General features: G+C 40.5%; 1 protein-coding gene across 5 annotated transcripts in view; it reads left to right on the top strand.

Annotated features, from left to right (window-relative positions):
* The window catches only part of plxna1b (plexin A1b), a 215,410-nt gene that overhangs the window by 89,698 nt on the left and 99,477 nt on the right, over window positions 1–26,235 (top strand). For all 5 annotated transcript variants that reach the window (XM_030133610.1, XM_030133611.1, XM_030133608.1 and 2 more), the window contains 2 exons: window positions 10,047–10,187; window positions 26,097–26,197. In XM_030133610.1, coding sequence (XP_029989470.1) covers window positions 10,047–10,187; window positions 26,097–26,197 — 242 coding nt within the window. The remainder of the gene's footprint in view (window positions 1–10,046; window positions 10,188–26,096; window positions 26,198–26,235) is intronic.

Genomic DNA, 26,235 nt, shown 5'->3' with positions numbered 1-26,235 from the left:
CTGCTAATGAAATTAAATCCAGTTTCTTGATTCCATCTATATAACAGATTTTTTTGGGGGGAATGGAATGATAGATAGTCATGACAGATAAAAAGTAGCAGCTAATCTTGTGTGAAAAAGATAAAAATAGATTTCCTTTGTGTGAATTGTCTTTTAATGGCACAATCATAATGATAGACGAGTGCTTGAAAACCCATGAGTCGTCGTGCTTTTAAGTAGAGTCGACTAGAAGGTGCGTGCATTAGTGTCAGTAATGTGTAATAATGTGTGGAAGAATTAATAGAGTGGTGTGTGTGTGTGTGTTCTGCTGAAAGCTGCTGCTGATTGTGATGGTTAACAAAGTCAGAAAAAGAAGACAAACTGTCTTTATTTCCTGTGTCCTTCTCTGAGTTCAGTGGTGTACGAGGAGTCTTTACTGTCTAATCGGCTAGTTTTACTTTTATGAATACCTCGGGCAATTCTTGACCTTATTCAAAACATACTTCTTTGAGAACGAATCCTGTTGAATTTCACACCATTGAAGTTCTTAAAAGAAAAATGGAAAAACATCTTTTTGCGTCTGTTCTATCCTTTCCAGACCTTAAAATAACCTGCCTCAGACACACACAAATACTGTTTTTACAGTATACTCCCTTAGATTCCTCTGACTGTGTGTGTGTGTGTGTGTATGTGTGAGTGTGTGTGTGTGGACAAATACAGTATGTTGGAGTGCACGCCTCCTCCATCACTGTCATCGTGCCTCTCGGTCTGTCTTGGTGGTGTTGAAGGCTAAGGCTGCTCGCTCTGTGACTGTCTGACCCACATATGGAATAGGTTTACTCTAAGTTCTTATATGTGTCGGCTCTCTGTGTGTGTGCGGTGATGGCGGTGGGGGATTTGCCCCATAGTTGTACGAGGACGATCAGTCACTCATGTGTGATGCTCCATCTGCTCTCAGCTTCTTACCGCTCAGCAAAACACGCAAACACACCACTTTAAAGATATATTAGAAAGAATCTGCTCTTCAGGAATAAACACTTGTCCATTCACGTTTAACATTTATTGTGCGGATTCTCTCTTCTCACAAGTGATGCATTGTAGCAGGATTGTAAGAATGAATCGCTGCTGTCTCAGCTCCTGATTGGTCAACACCCACAGATTCCAGCCTGTCTGTTACCCTTCGACTACCATGTTTTGTGAGAGAGAAAAAAAAGAGGTGAAATGAGGAATAGCAACCTTTGCAATGTCTTTTAAAGTGATGCTTAAATTCTGATTTTTTTGAAGTGGGGTTGTATGAGGTACCTAAGACCAACCATGAGCATCCACTGATCTAAACATTTTAACCCCTAATCCAATCATTACAGTGAAATACTTCAGGTTAAAAGCAGTTTCTCACCTTTTCAGTAGCATCAGATAGGACCAGTTTGGACATTTAGAGGCTCTGTAGTGAACATGGAAACACTGTCACCTACTGCAACATCGATCCACCAGTAAAATCCATGTCGCTTAGCAAATGACAGTGGTTATAGACACTAATTTGTTTATTTCATGATATACAGGGTTAGTCAAAAAAAAAAAAGTTAACCGATTTCATTATGCAATATTTTAATAAGGAAAAGCAATAGAAAACTCCAGCCAAGTCACAAGTATTCTACTCACAATCAGCTTTTATTTCCTCTTACAAGTGTTCGATGTGACCACCACATGCAGCACGGACAACATCAATACGATAAGAGAATTCCTCCCAGATGCATATCAGCATTTCACGATCCACTGAGTTGATCGCTGTTGTTATTTGATGTTTAAGGTCATTGAGGGTAGTGGGTAGAAATGGAACATAAATGCAATCTTTTACATATCCCCACAAGTAAAAATCACACATGGTGAGGTCTGGGGATCTCACAGGCCAAGCACAAAGAGCAAGGTCTTGGGCCCCCTTCTGACCAATTCATTACTGGGGCACTTTTTCATTTAAAAAAGCTCAGACTTAGAAAAATCCTCTTTCAAATGGTCACCGACTCATTCCATGGTGATGCTTGAGAACTGAAGCAATGCGTCATGAAATCGGTTCACTCTTTTTGAATAACCCTGTATATTCATGTATTCATGATAGTTTAATGATATATTTTGCTAAAAAAGTCACTGACATATTAACGTTTGAATTTACTCTGAGCTTATATGAACATCTACATGGTCAGTAAAATAAATACTGGAAAATACCAAAATAGGTGCCACCCCACAACTATCATGTGGACTAAGTGGTTCAGAAAATGGATGGTCCAGATCTTCACTGAAAAATGCAAAATGTAAAGATAGATAGATAGATAGATAGATAGATAGATAGATAGATAGATAGATAGATAGATAGATAGATAGATAGATAGATAGATAGATAGATGATCCAGAAGCAATGCATTGTACTGGTCTAGACGGGGCTAGCCACAGAAATGGTGTTTATAAATCTCACCTAAAAGAATCCTCAGCATATTCTCTATATTAAAAATATCTTCTCTTTGTTGCTTTGCTTTTGTTTTCTTTTGGTACTACATTTTCTCAACTGTAGAACTTGTAGATGCAAAAGTATCCCAAAGCTGCTCACACTGTTTTCCACCCCATCTGATGGCAAGTAAAGCGACAAAAATATTCTAAATGCAGTGCTCACTTGAACTGTTTCATTTAGGTAGGTCTTTCTTAAATGCTGTTTTTGTGGTTTGCCCTCCCATCTGCAACAAGCGCCTCATATAACCACCACTTCTTCAAAAATTCCTGAAATCTCTCTTCTAATACAAGTAATCAGTGCATAATCAAAATGCAACACAGGTTATTTTAGGACCAGGGGTCTGAGTCTACATTTTTCACAGTAGTTTTATAATACATGGATCATATTCTACTGTTGACGTAAGTCGCCTGGGTCTTCTGCATGGAGGTGTTTTGAGGCTAATTAAACACCATATTTACTGTACTGCACCTACATGTGTACATTCAAGTGCTTAGTGCTTCTTGTATGACAGTAGTGGCTTTTCCATTGGACATCTGCGCAAAATTTTACCAATATTTACTAAATGTCGAAAAAACAGAAGTACATCATGTCGTTTTTTTTTTTTTTCATTAAATCACAAACGCGATGATTTTTTTTATTTTTTAATGCAAAATGACACAAGAAGTCATTCCATAAACATGGCGACGAACGTAAATATGATGTTGATTTACAAATATATTCATTATTATTATATATTACTCCTCTATCTCGTACTAAATTAAAAATGATTGGGTTTCCTGGTGTGTCCACACATACCGTGACATGTTTCTTCTTCTTCTTCACTTCCTGTAACGTACATCAACATCCGTTTTTTTAATTCACCTGACTCTGATTGTAAAAAAAAGGTCTTTCCGTTGCAGCTTTGCGTGATGTACCATTTGCGTTACGCCCGAAAAACCACCTCTTGCCAGCGCAAAAACTTTTAATCGAAAAATGACACTTGTGGCGAAATTGTTGTTTTTCCATTAGGTGCATTTTTATGTGCAAGTTATATTTGTGCAATTGGAGGGTCAATGGAAAAGTGACTAGTGACATGTAAAAATGGCCCTGATCTCTGAGGCCACTTTGCAGCAAGAGGAAAAAGGTGTGTTTTCAGATGTTTATAAAGGCAACAGTTGGTGTTCTAAAACAGCTGATGGATTTGTTTTGTGCTGAATTCCGATAGGAAGTGAGTGATTTCAGTTCTTTATCTGTGCACCGCCGCTGCAGATAGAAAACACTGCATAAAGAGGGACGCAGAGGATATGGGAGACGTTTACATGTGGCTGTCATTAGGTAGTATCTACCAAGCCCAGTATCTGAGTTATTTGGTTGTTTTGGTCAGGATCAGATAGAAAATGTGTGGATGCATTTATAGAGGCTTTTAGTAAAGATCTGTGTTTTACTTAAAATAAAATGATCATTATTAACAGAGGGAATTCAGTGCAGAGAAAAATGAACACTTGTGTGAAGTGTTAGTGCTTGAAGTTGTAGCTGGCAATGCTTTAACAATACAGCCTATAGATGGGTTTCAATACAGAATATTGTAATCTGTTCTCACACTTCACTTTCCCTTCCATAATCCACTGACTAAAGGACCCTACCTCTTTTTTCCACTCAGTTCACCACCCTCTTGCTGCTTTTTTCTCCATTTTCTTTTGTTCTTTAGAGGGCCACACCGAATTCCCCACTTCACTAGGCCCCCTACACACACACGGGGCCCCCCCCTCCACATCAAAGTAAGGAATGTGGGGCCTGTTACCATTGTGCACAGGATAGACCTATTTATGTCAGGTTTAGCCGTCTATAAAGGTGGTATATGTGCACATGTGATTATCTGAGTGTGTGTGTTCCTACATGCTGTTAGTGAACCAAATATGCTTTATGTTCTCTCACATCCCCAAATCTGCTTTGAAATGTCAAAGCCATTACCTGAGCAAGACACTCATGCTGGTTCGTTATGGCTCTCACACTTGTGAACACCTGGACCAATCTGTTCTGTTCCAGTCTGTGTTAATATTCGTCATTTTGCAGAATTGCAAGTTCCTGTGACCCCTTTACTTATCTTGATTTTCTCATCCCTATTGTGTTTAACTTGAAGCATTATTTGATGCATACTCTTACTCGTTCCCCCCTCCTCCTGTGTTTCCTCAGTGCATTCACACAGTTGATCTCTCCCTGTCTTTGCCTCCAAGTCTCCCTTTCATGTACAGAAGCTCCATCAGTTGTCACTTGCGGCTATGACAGGCATCATTCTCATTGACGTGCCACTGTCTTATCACCAAACTCTCACGCTCATACCGCCAGCCTCGCTATCACCAGCTAGCTATCCTGTGTGTCTATCAGAGCTAACCAGGCCTGCTTGGCACAGATAAAACTCAGCATTAGGGGGTTTTGGGTTGATCTGCGGGTTGAGGGAGGTGTTAATGCTCAGAGAGACGATAAAGAATGGATGTTGGATGTTGTTGGAGCAGGAGGAGAGGAGGAGTTAGCCGGGAATGTTTCACTGTGGTGATGAATCGTGTTGGTTTTATATTTTGTTGCAATCTTTCTTACACTGTTCCATAGGGATTATACAAAGATGGTGAATTTCAATAGGCATGAAGCAGATGCGGAAATTCAGGGATGGTAATACAATCCCCAGGGATGTAGGGAATGTTGGAGAATTTTAGAAATGGGCCACTTTATTGGGATAAACCAGGATGTAACAACAGCTTGTTACACCCATTTATTGTGTTTGACATCAGATTTTACTTGTTTATGCTTTTTAGATGCACTTTTCAACAGAGAACACAATAGCTGTGGGAAAACAGTAGTTATTGCTATTTTTCATTTTCCTCAACATTCCACAACAACACTAACAAAGACACTGTAGGTCAACAGTACTCTGGGAAAAAGTAAGGCTATAGTTATCAAATTCACAACAGAGCCATAGTGACATGAAAAATATACAGTTAGATTACGTTTTTCTTTTCTTTCTCTCCTCATTGTTCCCCCACTCTTAACCTTTTATCCAGCAAGTGACTATTTTTGGTATAATTTCTATAATTTCTACATACAATACAAGACAGTGACAGCAAAAGTTACAATCTCAGGTCCAGTGTGGTCTACAGGGTCTGTAAGGTCCACCTCTGCATGAACAGTGAGTGTACCTGCTTTGTTAGGTACCATGAAGTAATGGTACTAATGGAAGGAATGATGTTCAAAGGGATAATGGGTAAAAAGACAAAAATCCAGGCATTCACATGGTTGGAAAAATTAGAAATGAGGGGCTGTAGATTAATTCATTGGGGCTGGTGTTTTTAACTCCAGCCCTAATGAATTAATCTACAGACCCTCATGAAATACAGGCTTTTTACAATTTCAAATTTTTCCAACCAAGCGAGTACCTGGATTTTTGTCTTTTCTCATTGTTCGTGAGCACCTCTGGTTTGTCTAATACCAGTAGCTCTTTGTGAAGTTGTTTTTTTTTTTGTCTTTTGGGATAATATGTACGTTGACAGTTGTCTGTATCGGTACATATGTTAGTGTAATATTCTTAAAGTGTTGTTCTTTTCACCTTGCATGTGTCTTGTATTTTTGTATATATATATATATATATATCTACTTGTGCCATTTTTTTTGTTTGCCACTTGCAGGCAAGGAACCAAATATGGTAACTTCACTGACTTTGATTTTCTACATAGCCATACAAAAATTGAAAAATGTCACAAAAGTAAAACATTGTTGTTAGGTCCTCCAATAACAGACTGAGGTTGAAACTTTGAATTTCAGAGTATTTCAACGAGTGTCCTATAAAGGGTTAAACACTTTTTTAACCTCTATTTCTCTATATTTGCTTTATTTCATTTCCACACTACATTATATCTCATTCTTAAACCTTCAAGTGTCTCCGTCCTCATATTTACCTCTTTGTCTTCCGTCTATCCCCATTTCTCTCTTAGTGCTTCTCATTTAAGACAGAGCCTCTAATCTGTTTAAGGCCTGTTCATGATACATTATACACGTTGACAAGAGGGTAGAGATGGGTCTTTGCTGAATACACAAACACTGCATCATGTTGTGAATTTATCCATCAAGCACTTAGTGGAAAGCTAAGCAATACAGACGAGACAATAAGACAGCGGCTCCCATCATCACAGACTGCTTTATTGATTTCTTTGTTGTAAACTGACACACACACACACACACACACACACACACACACACACACACATACAGTCACACAGAGTTGGCTGTATGTACACCTGTGAATGTAAACCTGTAACTGCAGACATGAGTGGAAAAACAGATGTATGCAGGTTAATTCACTCCAGGTGCATTTAAATCGATGTTAAACCCATACATGTACAGGCATGCAGGCTTAAAAGCGCACACACCGCTTTACACACAAATTTAGTCTAGTCTCAAAACCCTCTAAACCTAAATAGCGTAAATACAGCTCTTTCTTGTTAACCTGGTGATTAGATTGTAGCCTTTGCTTCCCAGACACAGCCGCTCGGTTTGATTCGATTAGACAGGCGTTCCTTATGTATCCTATCCATCCATCTGTTCACTTTGTATAGTCCTTTGTTCTCTCTTTGGTTTCCTCATTCCCTGACCGGTCTTGGCTGCAAGCTCCTGTTGAATAAATTGATTTGAGGCGATTTATTACCTGTTGTTTTCACACGTCACCTACGCTCAGTCGCCCACTCTTCTGTTTTCTCTCTTTCTCACCTTTCTCGCTCTTCCAACACTTCTTTTTTTTTAATGTTAGCAGTGCATATGAACTGCATTCAGAGAGAAAAAAAGAGGTAGAAAACAAAGGCTGGCAGGAGGGGTAAAAAAAAATCTTATGGCTCCATTTAGTTGCGGGTGTAACCCTCTCCAAATGTTTGAGATCCTGTTTCTAAAGTGGTGATGTTGGAATCAGTCATGGGCAAAGAAACATGATGAGACTTAGGGACAAGATGCACAAATAGACCAGCAGATGGATACAAACAGAAGACTGATAGAAAGACAGATTTGTATTCTTATTCTGATTATGTGGGCATCACCAAAACCAGTGGAGTGCGATACTGGCCGTTTGCCAGTAAACTGGATTTGGTTACCTGCCAACAATAACCCCCCTTTTATCTGAAGAGTAAGCGAAAATGACCCACAAACCATCCTTTCCCCCTACTGTGCGCACACTGGCCAGCATTTTTCTTCATTTCAGTTGTCTCTATTAAAAAATTGTGTTGCCATGTGCATTGGTATTTGTGTGTGTGTGTTTGTGCTCATCTAGATGCGAGCCATCCGTGAATGAAATGTATCCTTTGTTTACGGGCCCATTATCTAGATAATAACATCCATATTTCCTCTCATCTCCCATGCTTTATCACAGCCTTATGAGCTCTTTCTCTCTTTCTATCTCTATCTTTCTCAGCTATTCTCTCTCTCTCTCTGACACACACACACACACATATATACACACATAGAGACAGAGCAAGATAATGGGATTGTTGCCCCCGGTTTCGTTTGGTGAGATTGTAAATAAATTCTCTCATTGCGTCCACACTTGTATTAGTTTGTGGGCATGTATGTGTGTGTGTGTGTGCATTACACACATATACAGTACATATCTGTCAAAGCACATATCAGTGCATGCATACATTTCATCATCTCCGTTTTGTTTCTCATCGTTTTTCATCTATCTGGGCACAAACCTATTTGTCTGTGTGTATCTTTTTTGTGTGTGTTCAGTATCATTTTCCAGCTAGTCATTGCCTGCTGTCCCTTCCTTGTCACTGTGGGCTGATAGCGGTGCGACTCGACAAAGCTCGGTAATGGAGAGCTTATACTTGCCCTGCCTCCCCCGTCGCTCTGTGCTTTTCATTTGCTGCTGAGATGACTTTGGCACACAGCCATCCCAGCCAGCCAATCTCCTATCTTGTATCTGCACCATTACTTTCCATATCTGGGCAAATTATTCGCCAAAGTTCACAAAGAAAATCTGAGCTTCTGTGCATGTGCGTGTGTGTGTGTGTGTGTGTGTGCGTGTGTGTGTGTGTTACAAATGCTTGTATTTGTCTCCAGGTGCAATGGACGATTAAATTTCTATTGAAACTCAACGCCACAGGCTCACCGTTACTCTCTCTGTGCTTTATGTGGGGAATCTGTTTATATGCACTCCACTTTTTATCATTGCAGTTTAAAAATGTTTTTATTAGTCTGTCTCAGGTGCTGAAAAGTGCTACCTTGTCTTTTGTTGCCGTAATGCTGTTATGTGGTCAATAATTTTGCTTTCCATGCATCTACCTCTGTAATCATGTCACAATAATGATAGTAAATTCAATACTGCTATTAACAGAGCCTTTCAATTAAGCCATTTACATGGCTCTGTAAAGCAGATGGCTTGTTCCACAATTCTGATGATTTCCTGCTGCCTATCACTATGATAATCAGCACCTGTCAGCGCTGAAGTAGTTGCACCATGTTCTGTCTAATGTAGAAAAAGGAAAAATATGCAATGATATATGCATTTGTTGGGTTTTGAAAGTGGAAAATAAAAGGCAAGAACTTGCACTGTAATAGGTTCCACATCAGTGGATCCACTTAATGTATTGGCACGAATAGAAATGACAGAAAGCTTATACAATGACTAACATTTGGTTTTACCAGTGAAATTAGTTCACTCTGATTGTACAGCTGTGCTATAGAGCAGTGCTTGTACTTTTTTTTTAAACATTGGTTTAGTGCTGAAAGTGTCAGAGTAGAGCAGACCAAGTAACATGTCATACAGATAATATTTGTACAGCTGATAGGATGGGATCTTTTTCATTTTAATATCAACGGTCTGTCTTCTTTGTGTTCTGTGGACATGTTGAACATGTCCGGTGTTTTTCAACCTTGGGGTCGGGACCCCACGTTGGGTCGCCTGGAATTCAAATGGGGTCGCCTGAAATCTCTAGTAATTGATAGAAATAGAAATAAAAACTTACTAAAATGTATGGTGAGTTGAGAGACAATCACAGTACATAAAAGATGTGACAAACTGTGAAGCTGAAACTGAAGCACTGTGGTACTGTTTATTTTTCAAATGTTCATTGTGGTCAGTTTCAGATGCTGCAGCTCTTTTATAATTCATAGTTTGAGTTATTGTTTGTTCAGTATTAATTGTCAGCCTTGTAAATATAAGCCAGACCTATGGTACATATCCTGACCAAGGAAAATAAAATTCTCATCTCATGCAGTAATCTCAACCTGGTTTTTCTGCCTCCGTCCATAATAATATGCATTATATGACTAAATGTCACCTAAAATTAAAGTTTATTAGCAACATAGTACAACAAACTATTACATGATCAAAAACAAGTTAATTTTAGCAAAAAAAAAAAAAGTGTGTTTTGAATGTCTGGGTTCACCAGAAATTTGTGATATTAAAATGGGGTCACGAGCCAAAAAAGGTTGGGAACCACAGAGTAGTCTGTTAGCTACTAGCTCACTCAATACATGGATCAGCCCCATATCCAATGGAGTTTTTAAATAAGCAATTTGTAAACAATTTTCTCTTCTTTTTTTCCTTCAGATCCTGGTGAATTCTGTGAGCTCCAACCGTCCAGCGGTGCTCTATGAAAAGGTGACCGTTAGTGAAGGAGGGAGTCCGTTGTTGAGAGATATGCTGTTCAGCCCTGACCAGCAGCACATCTACACCCTGACTGACAGACAGGTGAGTGCACTGCAGGGGACACTCAGAAGAATCAGTGTAAATGCACAGAAAGCGTCGTTATATTTAAGCTCGATGTGTCAGCCAAATGTCAACATATCACACCACATGGACTCCAATTTCTGAAATACCTACATGTGGTTAACATTAACACATTCAGTATGTGCACTGTAATGATACACAGTATGGAGCGATCATTAGCCTCAATATCCAACATGGCTCACTCAGTTTTGAATTTACCACAGGTGATGGTACTGTGCTAGTAATGCCTTGTTAACACACTTCCCTCCTGTTACATATTATATTTTGGTGCAAGCACAAGCCTTTCACACATACACTCGGGTGTATTACATGCTTACATCATTTTCTCCACAGCAGTCATGTACCAACTGTCCGGAGCAAACCCACCCACGTTAGCCATTAGTTGCTGTATATCTTAACCCTCCTACCCTCTGTACAATCGCAACACAACTCATCCTCCCTAGATGCAATTACACTGTAAAACACATACACACACACACACACACACACATACAAGCTAACTAACCCCCCTTCTACACACATTACCACCATGACTGTTCGCTAATTATCAAGACATTACACGCACGCAGACATACAGATAGTGTTATAGGTCACATGCAGTGTGTGTGTGTGTGTGTGTGTGTGTGTGTGTGTGTCTGTGTATGTACCTGCGGTCATTACCAGCCCCACTGCTGGCAAAGGCTGTGTCTACTTTGATGGTGAGATGAGGGGGAGTGGAAGGCAGGGAAGTAGGGGGAGTAGGAGGGGGAGGGAGAGGGGGAAGAGGAGGCGAAGGAGAGCATGTCGCATCTCTGTCGCTCCCCAGGCCCAGCTGCTCCCCTCGTTTTTCTGTCTCATTAGTGTGGAGAACGAAAAGAAGGAGAGACAGAGGGACGGGGGCGAGAGAGGAAACTGGGGTTGTACACGATGTGAATGTTTCAGTATTTAACAGATCTGAAACGGGCTTTGGTAAAATACTGTCCTGATTAAAAAGGGTGAGATGTGTGTCTGAGGTCTGCTTTGGGGGAGATGTTTGAGGATAGTTAAGTCAACTCTGTAGCCTGCTGTAGAAACCAGATCCTGTTCTGTCATTCTTATTCCAAGTAAAGGGTTGTTAATTAGAGATTTTCTAGTATCAGTGCCAATATGATACCTTTTTTTAAGGGCTACTTTTGAAAGACACTCTCAGTTCATTAGTGCATAATATTTTTACAGCAAGGGTTTCTGTTACTGTGTCCTCAAGGGGAAAAAAAGTTCAATACACGAACAGAAAAAAGTCTTAAATATTCTCCTCTGGTCTAGTTTAATCAACATTTATTCTGCTATTAGGAGACATCACACTGTACAATTAGTGTTCTTTCTACATTGTATTGTTTACTTCTCACAAACATTTGAGAATTATCTGATTAGTTGATTAATCTTTGGGTAATTTACCAATAAATAAAATATAACTATAACCATTAATCTTAGAATGATAATTAGGGATGCACCGATGCTGATACCAGTATTGGGTATCGGTCCGATACTGAGCACGTACTTCTACTCGTAAAAGTGCTCCGATACAAACACATCGATACCACTTTACAGCAGCGTGATGTTCGTAGTTAAGTGCAGCAGGTACATGGCGGAGGAGTAATGTCAGCAGTGTGGAGATTTCTCAAAATAGACTGAAAGTTACGTTAAAGACACAGACGGATATGGACGGAGCATTCTGTCTGTCCTCTGCCTACATTCTGTTCATAATTCTGTCCATTTTCCGGGTGCTCATGCATGCGTACTCAGATGGAGAATTCGGAACAGTACCACCGGGAACCGTGGAGGTAGCGGATCTTTTTAAAGAGCGACTGTGTGACTTAGTGAAAAACTACTGACATTTATGCCAACTACCCTCATCAATATCAACATTAGTATCGACATTGGTATTACCTCCTCTGTCATTGCCATGCTTGTTAATATTGACTTTCTTTGTCTTTGTCTCAAAAAACTTTACTTTTCTTCATGATATTTGGCAAGTAATGTTAATTAAGAGCGGCGACCTCTGGTGGATTGATTGTGAAACGCTCATTCCAACGCATTTAATGTCAGAAGCAGTACTTTGTTACAGTCAGACTAATGACAATAACAATAAAGCACATTTTCAAAAGTAGCTAAGAACTGTAATGGTATTATTAAGTACTCATATCGGTACTTGTACTTGTACTCGGTCGGGAAAAAAGTGGTATCGGTGCATCCCTAATAATAACAGCAAAATTTTCCCTACAAATGCCATGAATAAATTGGTCTTATAAGGTTTACACTATATTACTATATTCACTTATTTCAATAGTGTTGGGCATGATTTACTCCAATGTCAAGTACTAATGCACTTGAAATGTATCTGTCAGGATACTTAAACTATCTTTAGTGAATGTACATGTGCAGTATATGATCACTTCCCACTATGTTACAATGAGGTGTTATAAAACTAGCCATTAGTTTCTGTCTAATGAGTGTTGGTTGAGTTCTTGCGACCGACCATTTCAGTTTTACAAAGTATACAGGTTGATTATAGTATTCAAAGAATTCCTCCACATTTGATGATTGTGTTTGAGTCATACTTGGAGTAATGGATGTGATCGACTATGTGAATGTGTCTTTTAAATGCTATAAGCTACAGTATAGACGTAAACTGAAGCGATGTGAATTGGAGTGGACATAGGTAAATGCAGCTAATGTTTATAAAAGTCTGACTCGGTGACCTACTCCACTTAATCTTGGCAGCTGGAGCAGCTAAGGGCATGAGGGACACACATACACACACTTTACTCAAAGAAACAAGAACATACGCTCAGACTCACACACTTGTACGCTCCATGTGCACACACACTCATACAACATTTACACTAGAGGACATTCTGTCTCCAACCCGCCTCCCATTGTGCCCTTTTCTTCCACCACCCCCCCCACCACTACCACCTCATGTTCACATACATTTAAACCGACCCGCACACACACCTTCATCTCGCTGTGTTTGATCCCCATTAATGGTTAGCAGGCTTGGGTTAAGCAGAATGGGGGGCTGGGGTTGTCAGCCCTCCTAGCTAAAACCCCTCTCTGGCTCTAATGACTAGAGGGGGCAATTCCCTTCTCTCACCCTCCGTCCCACCCCCATCTTTATCCTCTGCCCTCCATCTATCCCGCCATGCCCCCCATTCCTGCTTTTTTAAATCCACATCTCGGCTGCCACACACAGACACACACTCATGTTTCCATCTAAGCCCAAATTGAGTCCTCCCCTCTCTGCAGCCTTCAACTGATCCCATTCCCATGTTTTTAATGATCCCTTACTATTGCTGCACCCCCCCCACCACACACACACACACACACACACACACACACATACACACATACACACATATAACATCCCCTTCTCCCCCAATCACCAGCCTCTCCCTTGTTGTTTTGCTCATTCTTTGAGACTCAGAGGTAAAAACTGAACAACTAAAAGCAGAATGGACAGATGAAGTCAAGCTGGAAGAATGGAGGGATGGTAGTTTTAGGAGTGGAAAAAAAAAAACAGAAAGGAAGGAAGGAAGGCAGCTGTGTTTCTTTCTCTTATTTTCTCTAGAAATAGACACACAGAGCTCTACTCTCATCCAGAACGTAGATATGTGTGTGTGAAGCTGGTTGCCTGCGGGGGTTCCTCAGACAAGCCGAACACATTAAGGTGTCACTGGACATATCCACTGATGCGTAGCCCCCAACAGCCCCACCCGCACCCCCCATATTCCTCCCTCCCTCCCTTCTCTCTCTCTTTCCCACACACACATACAAATGAAGGCCAGGCGTTGAGTCAGAGTTAGGGGGTGAGGCCCAGTGATTTATGACTCGCACTGTTCCAGCTAAATTCATCACTGTCATTATTATCAATGGAGGATATGACAGCAGGGGGGGCAGCCTGCTGTGTGTGTATGTTTAAATGTGTGCGTTTGATGAGACAGTAAGTTATTGTAGGAAAGTTAAATCTGCTTATTTTTGGACTGGGATAAGCATTTGCGCTGTTTGTTTTTGACAGGTTTTAAATATTATAAATATCCGATTAAGCTTAACAAGCACAAATACACATCCTCAAATAAGCGTTATTATTGGCAGAAATGGGGAAATCTTTGTTTTCACACATCAGCAACTTTTGTTAACTAAAGTTTTGGGTTGGAGTTGTGAAACACTGCTAAAGAACAATGTCACCCTGCGACTCGGTACAAACTTTTTTGAAGTACCTCTCTTCAGTGGAGGGGGGAAAAAATGTCGCCCTGGGAAATCATCTCATGGTGTCTTGGCTCAGTGAAGACTTTCCATCATCAAATCACTTCGTCTTCAGTTTTATAGCCAAAAAGGTGGAAAGTTCTGACTGAATTTGATGTCACAGCTGCCATCCCCATTGTCTTTGTACATGTACTCAGCCTTGGTGTCACTAGAGTACTTGCACTACTCATGCCTTTGATAGCAGCCATGCATATGATGGCAGTGTAGTGCGTGGCACTGGCTAATTGCTGAAAGCCTGAATATTCATCTCCTTGTTGTGGGAGGGAGAGGAATGTGTTTGGAGTGAGAGGGAGCGTCCTGGAAACAGACGAAAAGGACTTGAAGGACTTGATATAGTAGATGGAAATGTTTTATGTGTATGCATGAGGCAACCTTTGTTCAAGTGTCAAGGATGCTACGACGAGTATAATACGGTGTGTGTCGCATATTTCTGCAAGCACATAAAAGACTCAATGTCTCAATTGCATTTTGTACCAGTGATGATGTTTCATATTCTCATTCATTGATTTAACCATATCAACGGGCCTTTGTAGGATTCATGCACATCCACTCAGTATTCACATATATTTGTGTGTGTGCGCGTGTGTGTGTGTGTGTGTGTGTGTGTGTGTGTGTGTGTGGGCTAACACTATTCTCTGAGTTTCCATTTAGCATCTGAAAAAGACTTCCCCCTCCACACTGCACCAGGACTCTCATCCCTCCAAGGAATCTGTATTCATACCATGCACGTGCACGCACACACACATCCACCCACAAAGTCCTAGTGCCATTAACAAGCTGCTGGTGTGAGTTCCTACAAAAGCTGACAATAGCCTGTATTGTGCGATTGGCGAACTCAACAAGGCTTCATCGAGTAATATCTTTCCCATAGGGTTCAGTTAGACATCATCCCTCTGTGTTTGGGTGTGTGTTTGTGTGTCTGTCGATCTGTTTACATTCACATATTACTGGTTCGCTGCCAATCTTGTTAGCAAACACATTAGCACAGACTGACATCAACACACATAATAAGCAGCTGGTTGTATCAATCAAGACTGACATTTAGTGAACTAGATACAGCTAATCAGTCACTTCTAAGTAGCTCAAATATTAATTTTCCACAATTTATCAAATTCTGGCCGACTGATGGAGGCCTGAAGCTAACAAGCGTGTAATGCAGCGGGTTGACATCAGCCACTGTTTGCTGACACTTTATCATTCTGATTGTAAAGATAGCAACAGTCATTTTTTTCTTTTTTATCAAATGCTTGAATAGATTTAGAGGATGAATGTTTCCCCACTTAATTTTATGTTTATTTTCATCAGTTTTGTTTATGAAATGAACCCGGTAAGCACCCAGCACTTTCATTTAGATTCATGAGTACAAGTCTAGCGTCGTCTTTTCCACTCGTTGACTCGACAGTATGAGCCTTGAGTGTGTCCCGTATCACACGCACTCACTGTGCATGCGCATCAGCCATGCATACACTCACACATACACACCATTTTAAGCAAGGAAGTGGTCATTGTTATGTAAATGTTAATAGACCTGGTGCAGTCAGGCAAAGACGGGAGTACAGTGACGAGAAGGGAGGGTTGACACCAGGAGTGCAGCCATGTAGGTATATGGCATTCAATTACAAGAGTTCAAACCATTATAGCACCTTCGTCTCACATTAATGCGGAGGGTTTTGTCAGATGAAATTTGTCACTGGATCCAGGGTTATTGTGGTTAATGGGAAAGTAAAACTAAAGCTAGCAGCAAAAAAAAAAAAAGTGTTAGCTGAAATAAAAATAAAAACAAAATAAATGCTAAGACAAAAATTTAATTTAAAAAAAGTATTTAATTGAAAATTGAAATAAAACTCACAAAACTAACTTAAACTAAAGTAAAAAACTAAAATTGAAAGACTACAGAAAACTTATCATTGATGAAAAATTCTGACCAAACTACACTATTAGTGGATCTTATTTGTCAGAGCAACACAATTTTGCTTTGGTTTAGCTTGTCTCAATTAGCAATATCTTTACAAGAACAATTGAAAAGCAATTAAAAGTCAGTATTTCTTTTGTTTGAGGCAATGAATTATATGGTTGTTAATATTCATGCATTCATTTTTGTTACTTTTTCAAAATAAACTATAAATAATCTCAAAATACCTGAAATATATGAAAAAAAACATTAATTTTGGGGTTTTAATTGTCTCGTTTTTTCTAACATGATGAAAAAATGAAACGGTGTCCATGTCTCGTATCACAAACCTCACTTCTATTCTTAATTGTATTTCCTGTCATTTCTCCGCCTCCCTTCTTTCCTGTCATAATCAATCTATCTTGTGGTTATTCCCATCTTTTTTTTTTTTCTTTTTTTAAATGTGTATTCTTGATTGAGTGAGTGTGTATGCGCCCCATTAGAAAAAGTGTGCTCAGACACTTGTCTTGCCACTGATGCTATCAGTCCTAATGGAAGTCTAGCTGTCACTAGATAGCTCCGTCTTTCTCTCATCTTTCTCTGTTTTACTCCACTGTCTTTTCCCAAAGGATGGCGTGATAGAGCAGACTGATAGGGTTAGAAAAGAGGGCGAGATGGATAGGGAGGTTAATGGTTTCTCTCTCCTTCCATCTCCCCCTCCTCCCCTTTTCTTCTCAGTCACTATCAATCGGGCATACAATCGGTCCTCCTGTTGCTTGACAGTGATTGGGATGGAAAGATGTGGCTCGGACTGATTGTCATGGAATGAGGCCAATCAAAAGCTGGCATTGCCCACAGAGTCGATCCCAGTAGCACATCACTGTTTTCAGTCTCGTGCGTTAACCACAAGGCACAGTGAGGAGAACAATGAAGTGTCGCTCATGCATGACAGCACAGGGAATTGTTTTGAATTTGAGTCAAATTTCTTTTCATATTCATGCACAGCAGGCCTCGTCAGACCCACTTATGAAGTATTAAATGAGAAAAAGCAAAATGAAAAATCAGAATACCAAATTTCCTTGCAGTGTAGTGTCAGAAATTACAAAGGGAAACCATGCAATACTCATAGATACAGTTGGAAAAAACATTAATGTGTGATAAACAGGCCTGCAAATAATAAATGCTTTAATTATTCAATAATCCGTCAATATTTATCTCATCACACAAATATAAAAATGGGGCAAAAAAAAAACCTGTGAGTGCTCATATTTGGGAAGCGGAGATGGAAATTATTTTGGAGATATATTGACAGATTAGTTAAAGATAAAAGGGGCAGCCCAGCAATCTGACTCATGAAAATTAGATAACTAGGACTCTTATTTATAGTGAAAACACTAATGTTGTATCTACAGTAGCTCCAGAGATGTCTTGTTAAAATCCAGCAAATAACTTCTAATAATTTCATTTGGATTATGGCCACAATTTATAGATTCATTTTCATTTATGTATTTGTACTGCCCATCCAAAAAAAAAGTCCACCTCTGGATTTAATTAAGGAAACAGTTAAGAGCCTTCCATTGGATAAATGCAGCACTGATTAATATGTTTCTGCAGCTACAACCATCAGTTTGTTCAAAAGCATAAAGATTGGACTGTTTCAATGGAAAAAGGTCATGTGGTCTGATGACTCCAGATTGAACTTGTTCCAAGTGAAGAGAAGTGGATGAAGCGATTACCCATCATGCTTAGGACCTACAGTACAAGCCCGTGGAGGCAGTGTTATGATCTGGGGTTGCTTCAGTTCATGAGGTCACCTAAGAACACAAATATACTGAATAAAGTGCAAGTGATGGCAGCGCGCAACAGTGCAGCAGCTTCTCAGCTGCCGGCTGTACCGGCTGAGTAAAGTTTAGTTCTTTGGACCTGCTTCATTATTTATTATTAGGTTTTACTGTTATTATTTTTCTATAGGACTAATTTTTATAGGAATTTTCATGATGCACATTGCTCGATACTGACTTCGTTTCATGTATATACATGTAATGATAATAAATTGAACCTTGATCATATCATTATTACCCCGCCTCCTGAAGGGGAGTCAAGGGTATTGTTTTTGGTTCGGTTTGTTTGTTTGTTTATTAACACTCTAACAGCAAAACTATTGGCTGAATTCATACCAAATTGAGTTTAGAGATTGCCAGTGGTTCAGAATGGATGTGATTACATTTTTGGAAAAGTAGGTCAAAGTTCCAATTTTTTATGGATTTTTTTTTTATCTTTTTTTTTCTCTGATTTGCTTATAATGGGCGAAATTTCAAATGTCTATAAAAACATCAATTTTGTTTCAATTTACTTCAAACTTGGCATATATATAGAGAGAGAGGCAATTGATATGCTGACATCATCACACACATAGACATGATGTGATCAGCTGGATCGTTGCCAAAATAAACAACAATACATGCAAGGGGTTGGGTTTGTTTTGCCTGGCTCCACTTATTACCTCTGCCAGGTGGTATTGTGATCACTTTGCTTTGTGTGTTTGTGTGCGTGTTTGGTTGTTTGTTTGTTTGTGTGTTTGTTTGTTAGCAAGATAACTTAAAAAGTTATGGACGGATTTTCACGAAATTTGCAGGAAATGTTGATACTGGCACAAGGAAGAAATTATTAAATTTTGGTGGTGATCGGGGGGGAGATCTGTCTTGGCAGAGGTCTGCGCTCTCCGAGTGCTTTTTTTGTTATATATAATATTAAACATCTCTGGACAATCCTGTTCAATAATTGTCTCTCGCCTGTTCAGCTTTATATTTCTCTTGCATGACTTGTCAATGAAGCAACCAAATATTTCAGTGCGGTTTCCACATGCCTGTAGATCGTGTTTGGCATAGTTATGTTAGAGTCTGTGTATTTGCATAGGCCTCAGCTCTGTTGCTTGCATTTTAGTTTTGTATTATTAAAACCCATTTGAAACTTATGGGGAAGAATCCTAAATGACAGTGTACATATTAGCACAACGGCTATCAAGCAGATTGTTTATACAGCTCAGTTTGTGTGCCAGTTTTCCACAATAACTATCCATCCATAAACCTACCAGGCACAACTTCCACATGGTACCACCAGTGCGAGCAAATAAAAGAAAATCAGCATTTGTCCTCTTTTTCTTCTTTCTCTCCTCTGCTGCTCTTCGTCGCTGTGTATGGTAGTGGGTCGCTTGGCAGTGCTAATGGAAATGCCAGCTGTGTGGCTCCTCACTCCTCACCAAGTCCATTTACTAAAGTGACAGAGTCATTTACCAGGCAGCCGGCCTCTCCCATCCTCACTTAATTAGAAGACCCCTAGGCCTGTCTACCTTAGCCGCTCACATTTACCTCTTTCTCTCTACAGTCTCTCCCTTACAATTCTTTGTTTTGTGCTGTTTTTCAATCTCTGCCTCATCCTTTGTCTCTGTCTCTGTTTTCTTCTTCTCTTCTCTTGGTTTCCATCAGGCTCTTTCTCACACCAGGGACAGGGTTTATGGAGCTTATGGGTACACAACAATGAGGGGGTGTATTGACCTGGAGTTTAAGATTAGTTTTGTTTAGGGAGAGTTAATGGGAATGTCCAAGAGTTGAGGATGGTGATGAAGAGTGATGAGTCTCAATGTCTTTATTTTTCAGACTTTTCATTTACCTTTCCTGTTGTTCCTAACTCACTGTTGATTTAGTTTTGTTCTTACAATTGCTCTCATTGTAGGGTTTTATTCCTTTGCATTTAAAAAAGCTTTTTTTTTTCATTGTTTCCACAGCTGCACTGATGTAGAAGAGTTCAACTTTAACAGTGACACTAGAAATGCTTATAAAACTATGCAAAATCTATGCAGAAATTGTTTAGCACTTTAATTATCATCAGCTAACATTCTATAGAACATGATGATATCCAGGGTGTGATTTGTCAAAAAAAACAGGGGGGGGGGGGGGGGGTTGTTGGGTGGCAGTTATATACATGGGGGTGCGGTCCATAACTAACGTAACTAACGCTGGCCTAAAACGAAAATGAAACTCTACATACTTTCAAAGTCCAACTCCTGGGCTCTATTCCTCTGTTATATAGCAGATCTTACACAAAATTTTCACTTCTAACCTGTATCCACTGGGCACACAAATGCTGGGCCCCATGAATTTATCATGTTTACCCCCCCACCCCCCTTTTCGGTGCCCCAGTGCATGGGGATGTTTGCGAATTCTGAGACTGCCGACAGTTCAGTTCAGCTGAACGTTAGTGCCAGTAATGTAGGATATACGTGTAAGAAAACTCAGTCACAACCTGTCTGTTATTTCAGTTGGTTGGTTGCCCCCCCCCCCCCCAGGAGGAAATTCATTGAGCAGAAGTAGGGATGCAAAAACCAGACCTCCCCCCCCCCCCCCAACAAATCACACCCTGATGATATCTATGAAGTCTTACATTTGGAAGGATTTTAATATCCACTGCTTTCTTTTTCAGAAGTTTACTGAGATTCTGACAAGCTTTAGTTCTGTTTCATTTCAAGGAGCTTCAGCATTAGGTTGAAGGTGAGGGTGTGCCTTTGCTACATATTTATATTTGGCGTCCCAATCTTGGAGAGGAGAATTTGTGTTGTCATCTTTATTCTCCTCGAATTCACTTTACGTCCGCGCGCAACTGACAAATAAATAACTTGTTTGATCTACCTCTTGTTTTCACTGGGATGGAGTATAAACAAGAGATCAAAACTGTATTTCAGTGGTAATACAATTGAGCAGATGAATAATTGAGCCCAGTGCAGTAGAAGGAGGATGAAAAGATAAATTAGAGAGGCGAAAGAGAAAGGAGAGCTCATTGGAAGGGAGATGTGGTAGACAAAACTCAGTATGAGAGAGATAAAGATAGCAAGGGAGGCATGAAGGGCAGTGGGGAGTGAGTTTTGAGAGAGAACAGAAGAGATTACAGCTATTTTTTCCTACTGTCACATATAAAGTCCTAGTTGTCTCAAGCAGAACAGTTTGTGTTGACCACAGTGGCCGGATCTGTCAATAACATCTCTGGAGTGTAACAGCTTTAGTAATTGGGCATCATTCAGTGGATTTCAGATGGCAGCAGATGATTTTCAATGGTACACAAAGACACGCTAGCTACCTTTTCATATCAACTCTCATTTCTCCAACTGTCACCCATCCTCCCTCATTCTTCGTTACCTCTCCTTTCTTTTCTCCAACCAAACTCTACCTCATTCTTGTTTGCCTTGCTTCTTAACTCCGATCAGTCTAAGCCCTGAGCCCCCAGCCACCCATTGATCTGCTAAGCCCCTTACAATCCAATCAATGCACACATGCTAACTTTGGCTTTGATTCGTCCCCCCTTTCCATTTGCCCCCTGAGCAGGTATCTAACTATGTACGAAGTAGCTCAGTTACATGGACACCCTGTTGAGAGCTGTGTATCTTCACTACACCTACGGGTGAGCTGGAAAAGCTACCATCAGCACCTAGCACTCCCATTTCTAATGATCGGTTGTATGCCAGATACCAAAGCCTAGTGTCACAGCGTGGATTACTGAACAGTAATGACAGCCAGGACTGTGGCTGTACTCTAACAATGCCCAATTGTATCTGTCTGTTTCTTAGATATTGATTTTTTTTATTTCTTTTTCTCTGCCAGTCCAGCTTAAACCACCAGAAGATGGAACATGATGGACTGTTATTGAAATAATGCATGGGTGGTTAATATCAGTGTACAGATAGAGGGCGATGTAGGAATGATGGAGGGATGATGACAGGTCATAACCTCTCCTCTTCAGCCTCATCCTCCTCCTCATTCCTAAACTGACCCAGAACACCTGTAAAAAGGAAAATATATTTACAGTGTGTATTGCGTTTCATGATTCTCCCAGAGTTCTTTGCTTCTTAATGATAGTTATTCAAGATTACAGACTAAGGTTTGGATAAAAGGAGAGGAGCAATAAAAGAGCCACAAGTTTATGAGATTTCTGAGAATTTTTCTGGCAATCATGGTACTTTTTTCAGATATATAGTAGTCTATGCTGTTTTCTGAAATGTTTGGAGAGCTGACATCCTACATTTTGACCTTTGGGTGCTTTCCAGTAAAACCAGATTCCTCCTCTGGTGCTCCCTGAGCCGCATGACTAGAGCCATTTGAGGTTAAGTGTAAAACACGAGGGGTTCAGTGGTAGTTGTTAAGGGAGGTACTGATGTTACTAATTTATGATGCACAGTCTGGAGTAGATATCTAAAAATAACCAAAAATAAACTGTGATTTCTTCCTCTTGGCTCCCAGACAATGTAACCCAGAGAAGAGGCTCTCTCCTGGTAGACATTTCCGCTCCACCCCCTCCTTTTTCCTCTACTATAGACTCTGCTTGTGTTTGAATGTTAAAAAAAGAAGCCGAAACAAGTCTGATCCTTTTATGTCTTTAGATTTAACAACCAATGAAAAACTGCGCTGAAAGCTTTACAGGTCTTCTGGGTTTTGGGGGTGACCGTCGCAAAGCCTGTTAGCTGGACGTTTAAAGGCAGGTGATAGCGCTCTGTAAAAACAGATTGGAGAGGAAAGGTGGAAAGTTTATAGCTGAAAGGAGATGTCATGGCACTGCGATGTGGTCTGGGTAGAGGCTTGACAACAGAGGAAGAGAGTGCAAGAAAGGACAATTGAGTTACAGCGGTGGATGCTATTGTAAATAAGGAGATGGCAAGTGAGAGGAGATGGTGGGGTTGGTTTATAAGGTCATTTAAAGGAGTAATGTGGCGCACTGTTGGGAATTGGCTTTCATTAAAAGACCCATTGAGAGAGACAGAAAGAGGGAGATAGCAAGTGGGTGTATGTGTGTGGCTAGGCAGTAACTGTATTTGCGACAGACACACATTTCAGCATCTACATGCAGTTATACAAGTACATTCCTGGCTCCAGTAAAGCATTTTATATCCCCACTGGGAAAAACAACAATCATAGCCCCCAACCACATCAACAGCTTTGTGCCACTCCTACTGAAAGAGCCTTCAGTGCTTTGACTACTACTACAGGGACAAATGTGAACAATAGGTCATATCTATCATTACATGGAGCAGTAATAAGGTTATGTTAGCCAGGACCCATAGTGTAAGTATGATTTATGTGGCCCATTGTCCTTAATCACAGTCATAATGATTTATTATGAAGTGAAGGAGAATTGGTTGGCTTCTGTGATGTAATGAGGAACAGGCCATTCTCGCTGCCTCTCGTCATATTGTCCTTTTTTTATTATTACAAACTGAGGTGTCCTATCACATATCTTCAACCAAAGCCATTTTTTTTCCCCCTGATCTATCTATCCATCCATCCAGTCATGCGTCCATCCATTATCTGTTTATTCATTCACGCTCATTTCCAGCTTCTGTCATCCCTTTATTTTCCAAGACACACCAATCACTGGATCCATCCTCCTTTGAGCTCTCCTTTCACATGAAAACTAGACTCATACTCGCTCTGACAATGACACATAGCAGCCGTCTGCCACCATATCCCATCTACTCAGCACAATGTCCTCGCTGCTTCTCCTTATGTGCATCGTCCATTACACCTCTCTCTCTCTCTGTCTCTCTCTCTCGCTCTCTCTCTCTCTCTCTCTCTCTCTCTCTCTCTCTCTCTCTCTCTCTCTCTCTCTTCATCCATCCAGACATCCAGCACTTCCAGTAGACGACCTCCTCCCTCTTTTCCCATCTTTCCACTACCATTGCTTGTTTGCATCATTTCATTTGTCTTACTTCCTTCTGGGCATCTGGCCAGCCAGAAAATACTGTACTATGGTTTGTAATGACTTCAGATCAGGGAAGTAACACTTTGTTTTTATCTACAGAATATACAAGTTGATCAATAATGAGTTTTTTTCAAGCCAATATATTGACAATATTGCATGTAAGTACCTAAATAATAAATCTGGATCACCCAACATCATAATTGGAAATAAACCAATAAATCAGTAATTAATTATTCTAGTTGAGAAGCCTAATATTAGACAACAGCCACTCTCTGAGCCAACTTCTGCTCACACAGATAGTTTATAAAATGTCTATTGGCACCTGTAATGGTGTGAACCATGGGAAATGAGGTATTTGTAAAGTGGATGAATCTGGAGTGAAGAAAAATGGACAGTATTTCAAGTGGGGAAAATATAAAGCGGGGACAGTAAAGGAAAATGAAAGGGGATTAGTAGTATATACTGTCAAGTGGTTTTGTCTGTCTGCCATTTGACTGCGCAATATTATTCCATCAAAAAGCCCCCAAGCCAGTCTGATACAAGACATTTCAGAGCATAAATGAGTTCCATCATGTCATATCTATCTCATATCTGTGTTGTACTTAAAGCTCACAGAGGAATCATGGCCCCAGTTTAATATTTCATGGCTGCGTTCCTTTGTCCGCCTGGTTTCCGTCCTCTAGCTAACCGACTTTATCTCTTACCTCAGGCCCATTTTTCTACCATATGTTTTCTTTTCTCTTATCCCTCCATACATCTCTCTGTCCCCCCACCTCACCCATAGCTCATAAAGAAGTCTGCCCCCACTGGGCCCGACACCACTTTATTCCCCACATACCACTTGAATAGGGTTCTCATGGTTAAATGTGTGTGTGTGTGTGTGTGTGTGTGTGTGTGTGTGCGTGCGTGCGTGTGTGTCCACGCTGTAATAGTGTTACCCAAGGGTGAGGTTGTTAAATGCTGTTACTTACTGATCAGCTGGCTCACTCTCTGCTACATGATTTAAAACTAGCCTGCAGTGGCAACTTGATACATGCACACTCGCACAACCACACACACTCACACATTGTGAAACAAGCGATCAAGCGACTCATCAACTTGGGGCTCGTTGGTGAAGAAAAGTTGAATGCGGCGCTGACACTTCAAACATATGTGCGCTGAAACACAGATGCCTACTTTGCTGCACACTAACAATGTGCACAACTGCAAACAATCTGTCTGTCACACACTTAATCTCTTGTGAATATCTCAAAATACACACACAATTTCACCTCACTGGGGTCAAACTTGTCAGCACCTTTATCTAGAGTTGAGGGCTAACGTGAACGCTTGATCTTGTTTCTTAGGCAACATCTGCAGCCTATCAACAGATTCGTACCTCCGCTGTAGCTGCGAATGTTTCACACACACACACACTCACACACTGGGCTCTGTCCTTCTGTTCCTCTGCCTCCCATTGGTTTTTGAGGTCACCTGTCAATCACTGCGCTGTTGTCACGGCCACCTGTCAGGTGTCCCAGCATGCACTGCAAGGCCTCTCCTGTACACGCTTCACTGGAGGCTGTCACACACCGCTGGACTGGAATCACTCACCAGAACACACACATGCAAGAATACACACAGCATTCACAGACTTGTTCTTTTCTGCCCTTTGGGAATATACCCACACACAATAAACACACTCTCATACAGACACACACATAAACACACGGGGTGACTGGTTGCTGAAAACAAGTTTGAAATTGAATTAGTCTGACAAACTGTCAAATGCTCATCTCCACCCAGCTGAACATACAGCTCATTTTACAAGTTTGATTACAACGATGATAGTAATTATTTCTTCATCACCTCCTTGCTCTTTCTCCCTCTCTCTCTCTCTCTCTCTCTCGCTCTCTCTCTCTCTCTCTCTTTCTCTCTCGCTTTCTCTGCATTTCCATCTCTCTCTCTCTCTTTAGGTGGTGAGAGTTCCAGTGGAGAGCTGTGAGCAGTACACCACTTGTGGGGAGTGTTTGGGCTCCAGAGACCCTCACTGTGGATGGTGTGTCCTCCACAATGTGTAAGTAGCACACATGAACACGGTCGTTTTACACAGGC

This window comes from Sphaeramia orbicularis, chromosome 5 (assembly GCF_902148855.1).
Source record: "Sphaeramia orbicularis chromosome 5, fSphaOr1.1, whole genome shotgun sequence".
Taxonomy (NCBI): Eukaryota; Metazoa; Chordata; class Actinopteri; order Kurtiformes; family Apogonidae; genus Sphaeramia; species Sphaeramia orbicularis.
The sequence above is the reverse complement of the archived record's forward strand: the minus strand, read 5'-3'. Positions and strand labels throughout refer to the sequence as shown.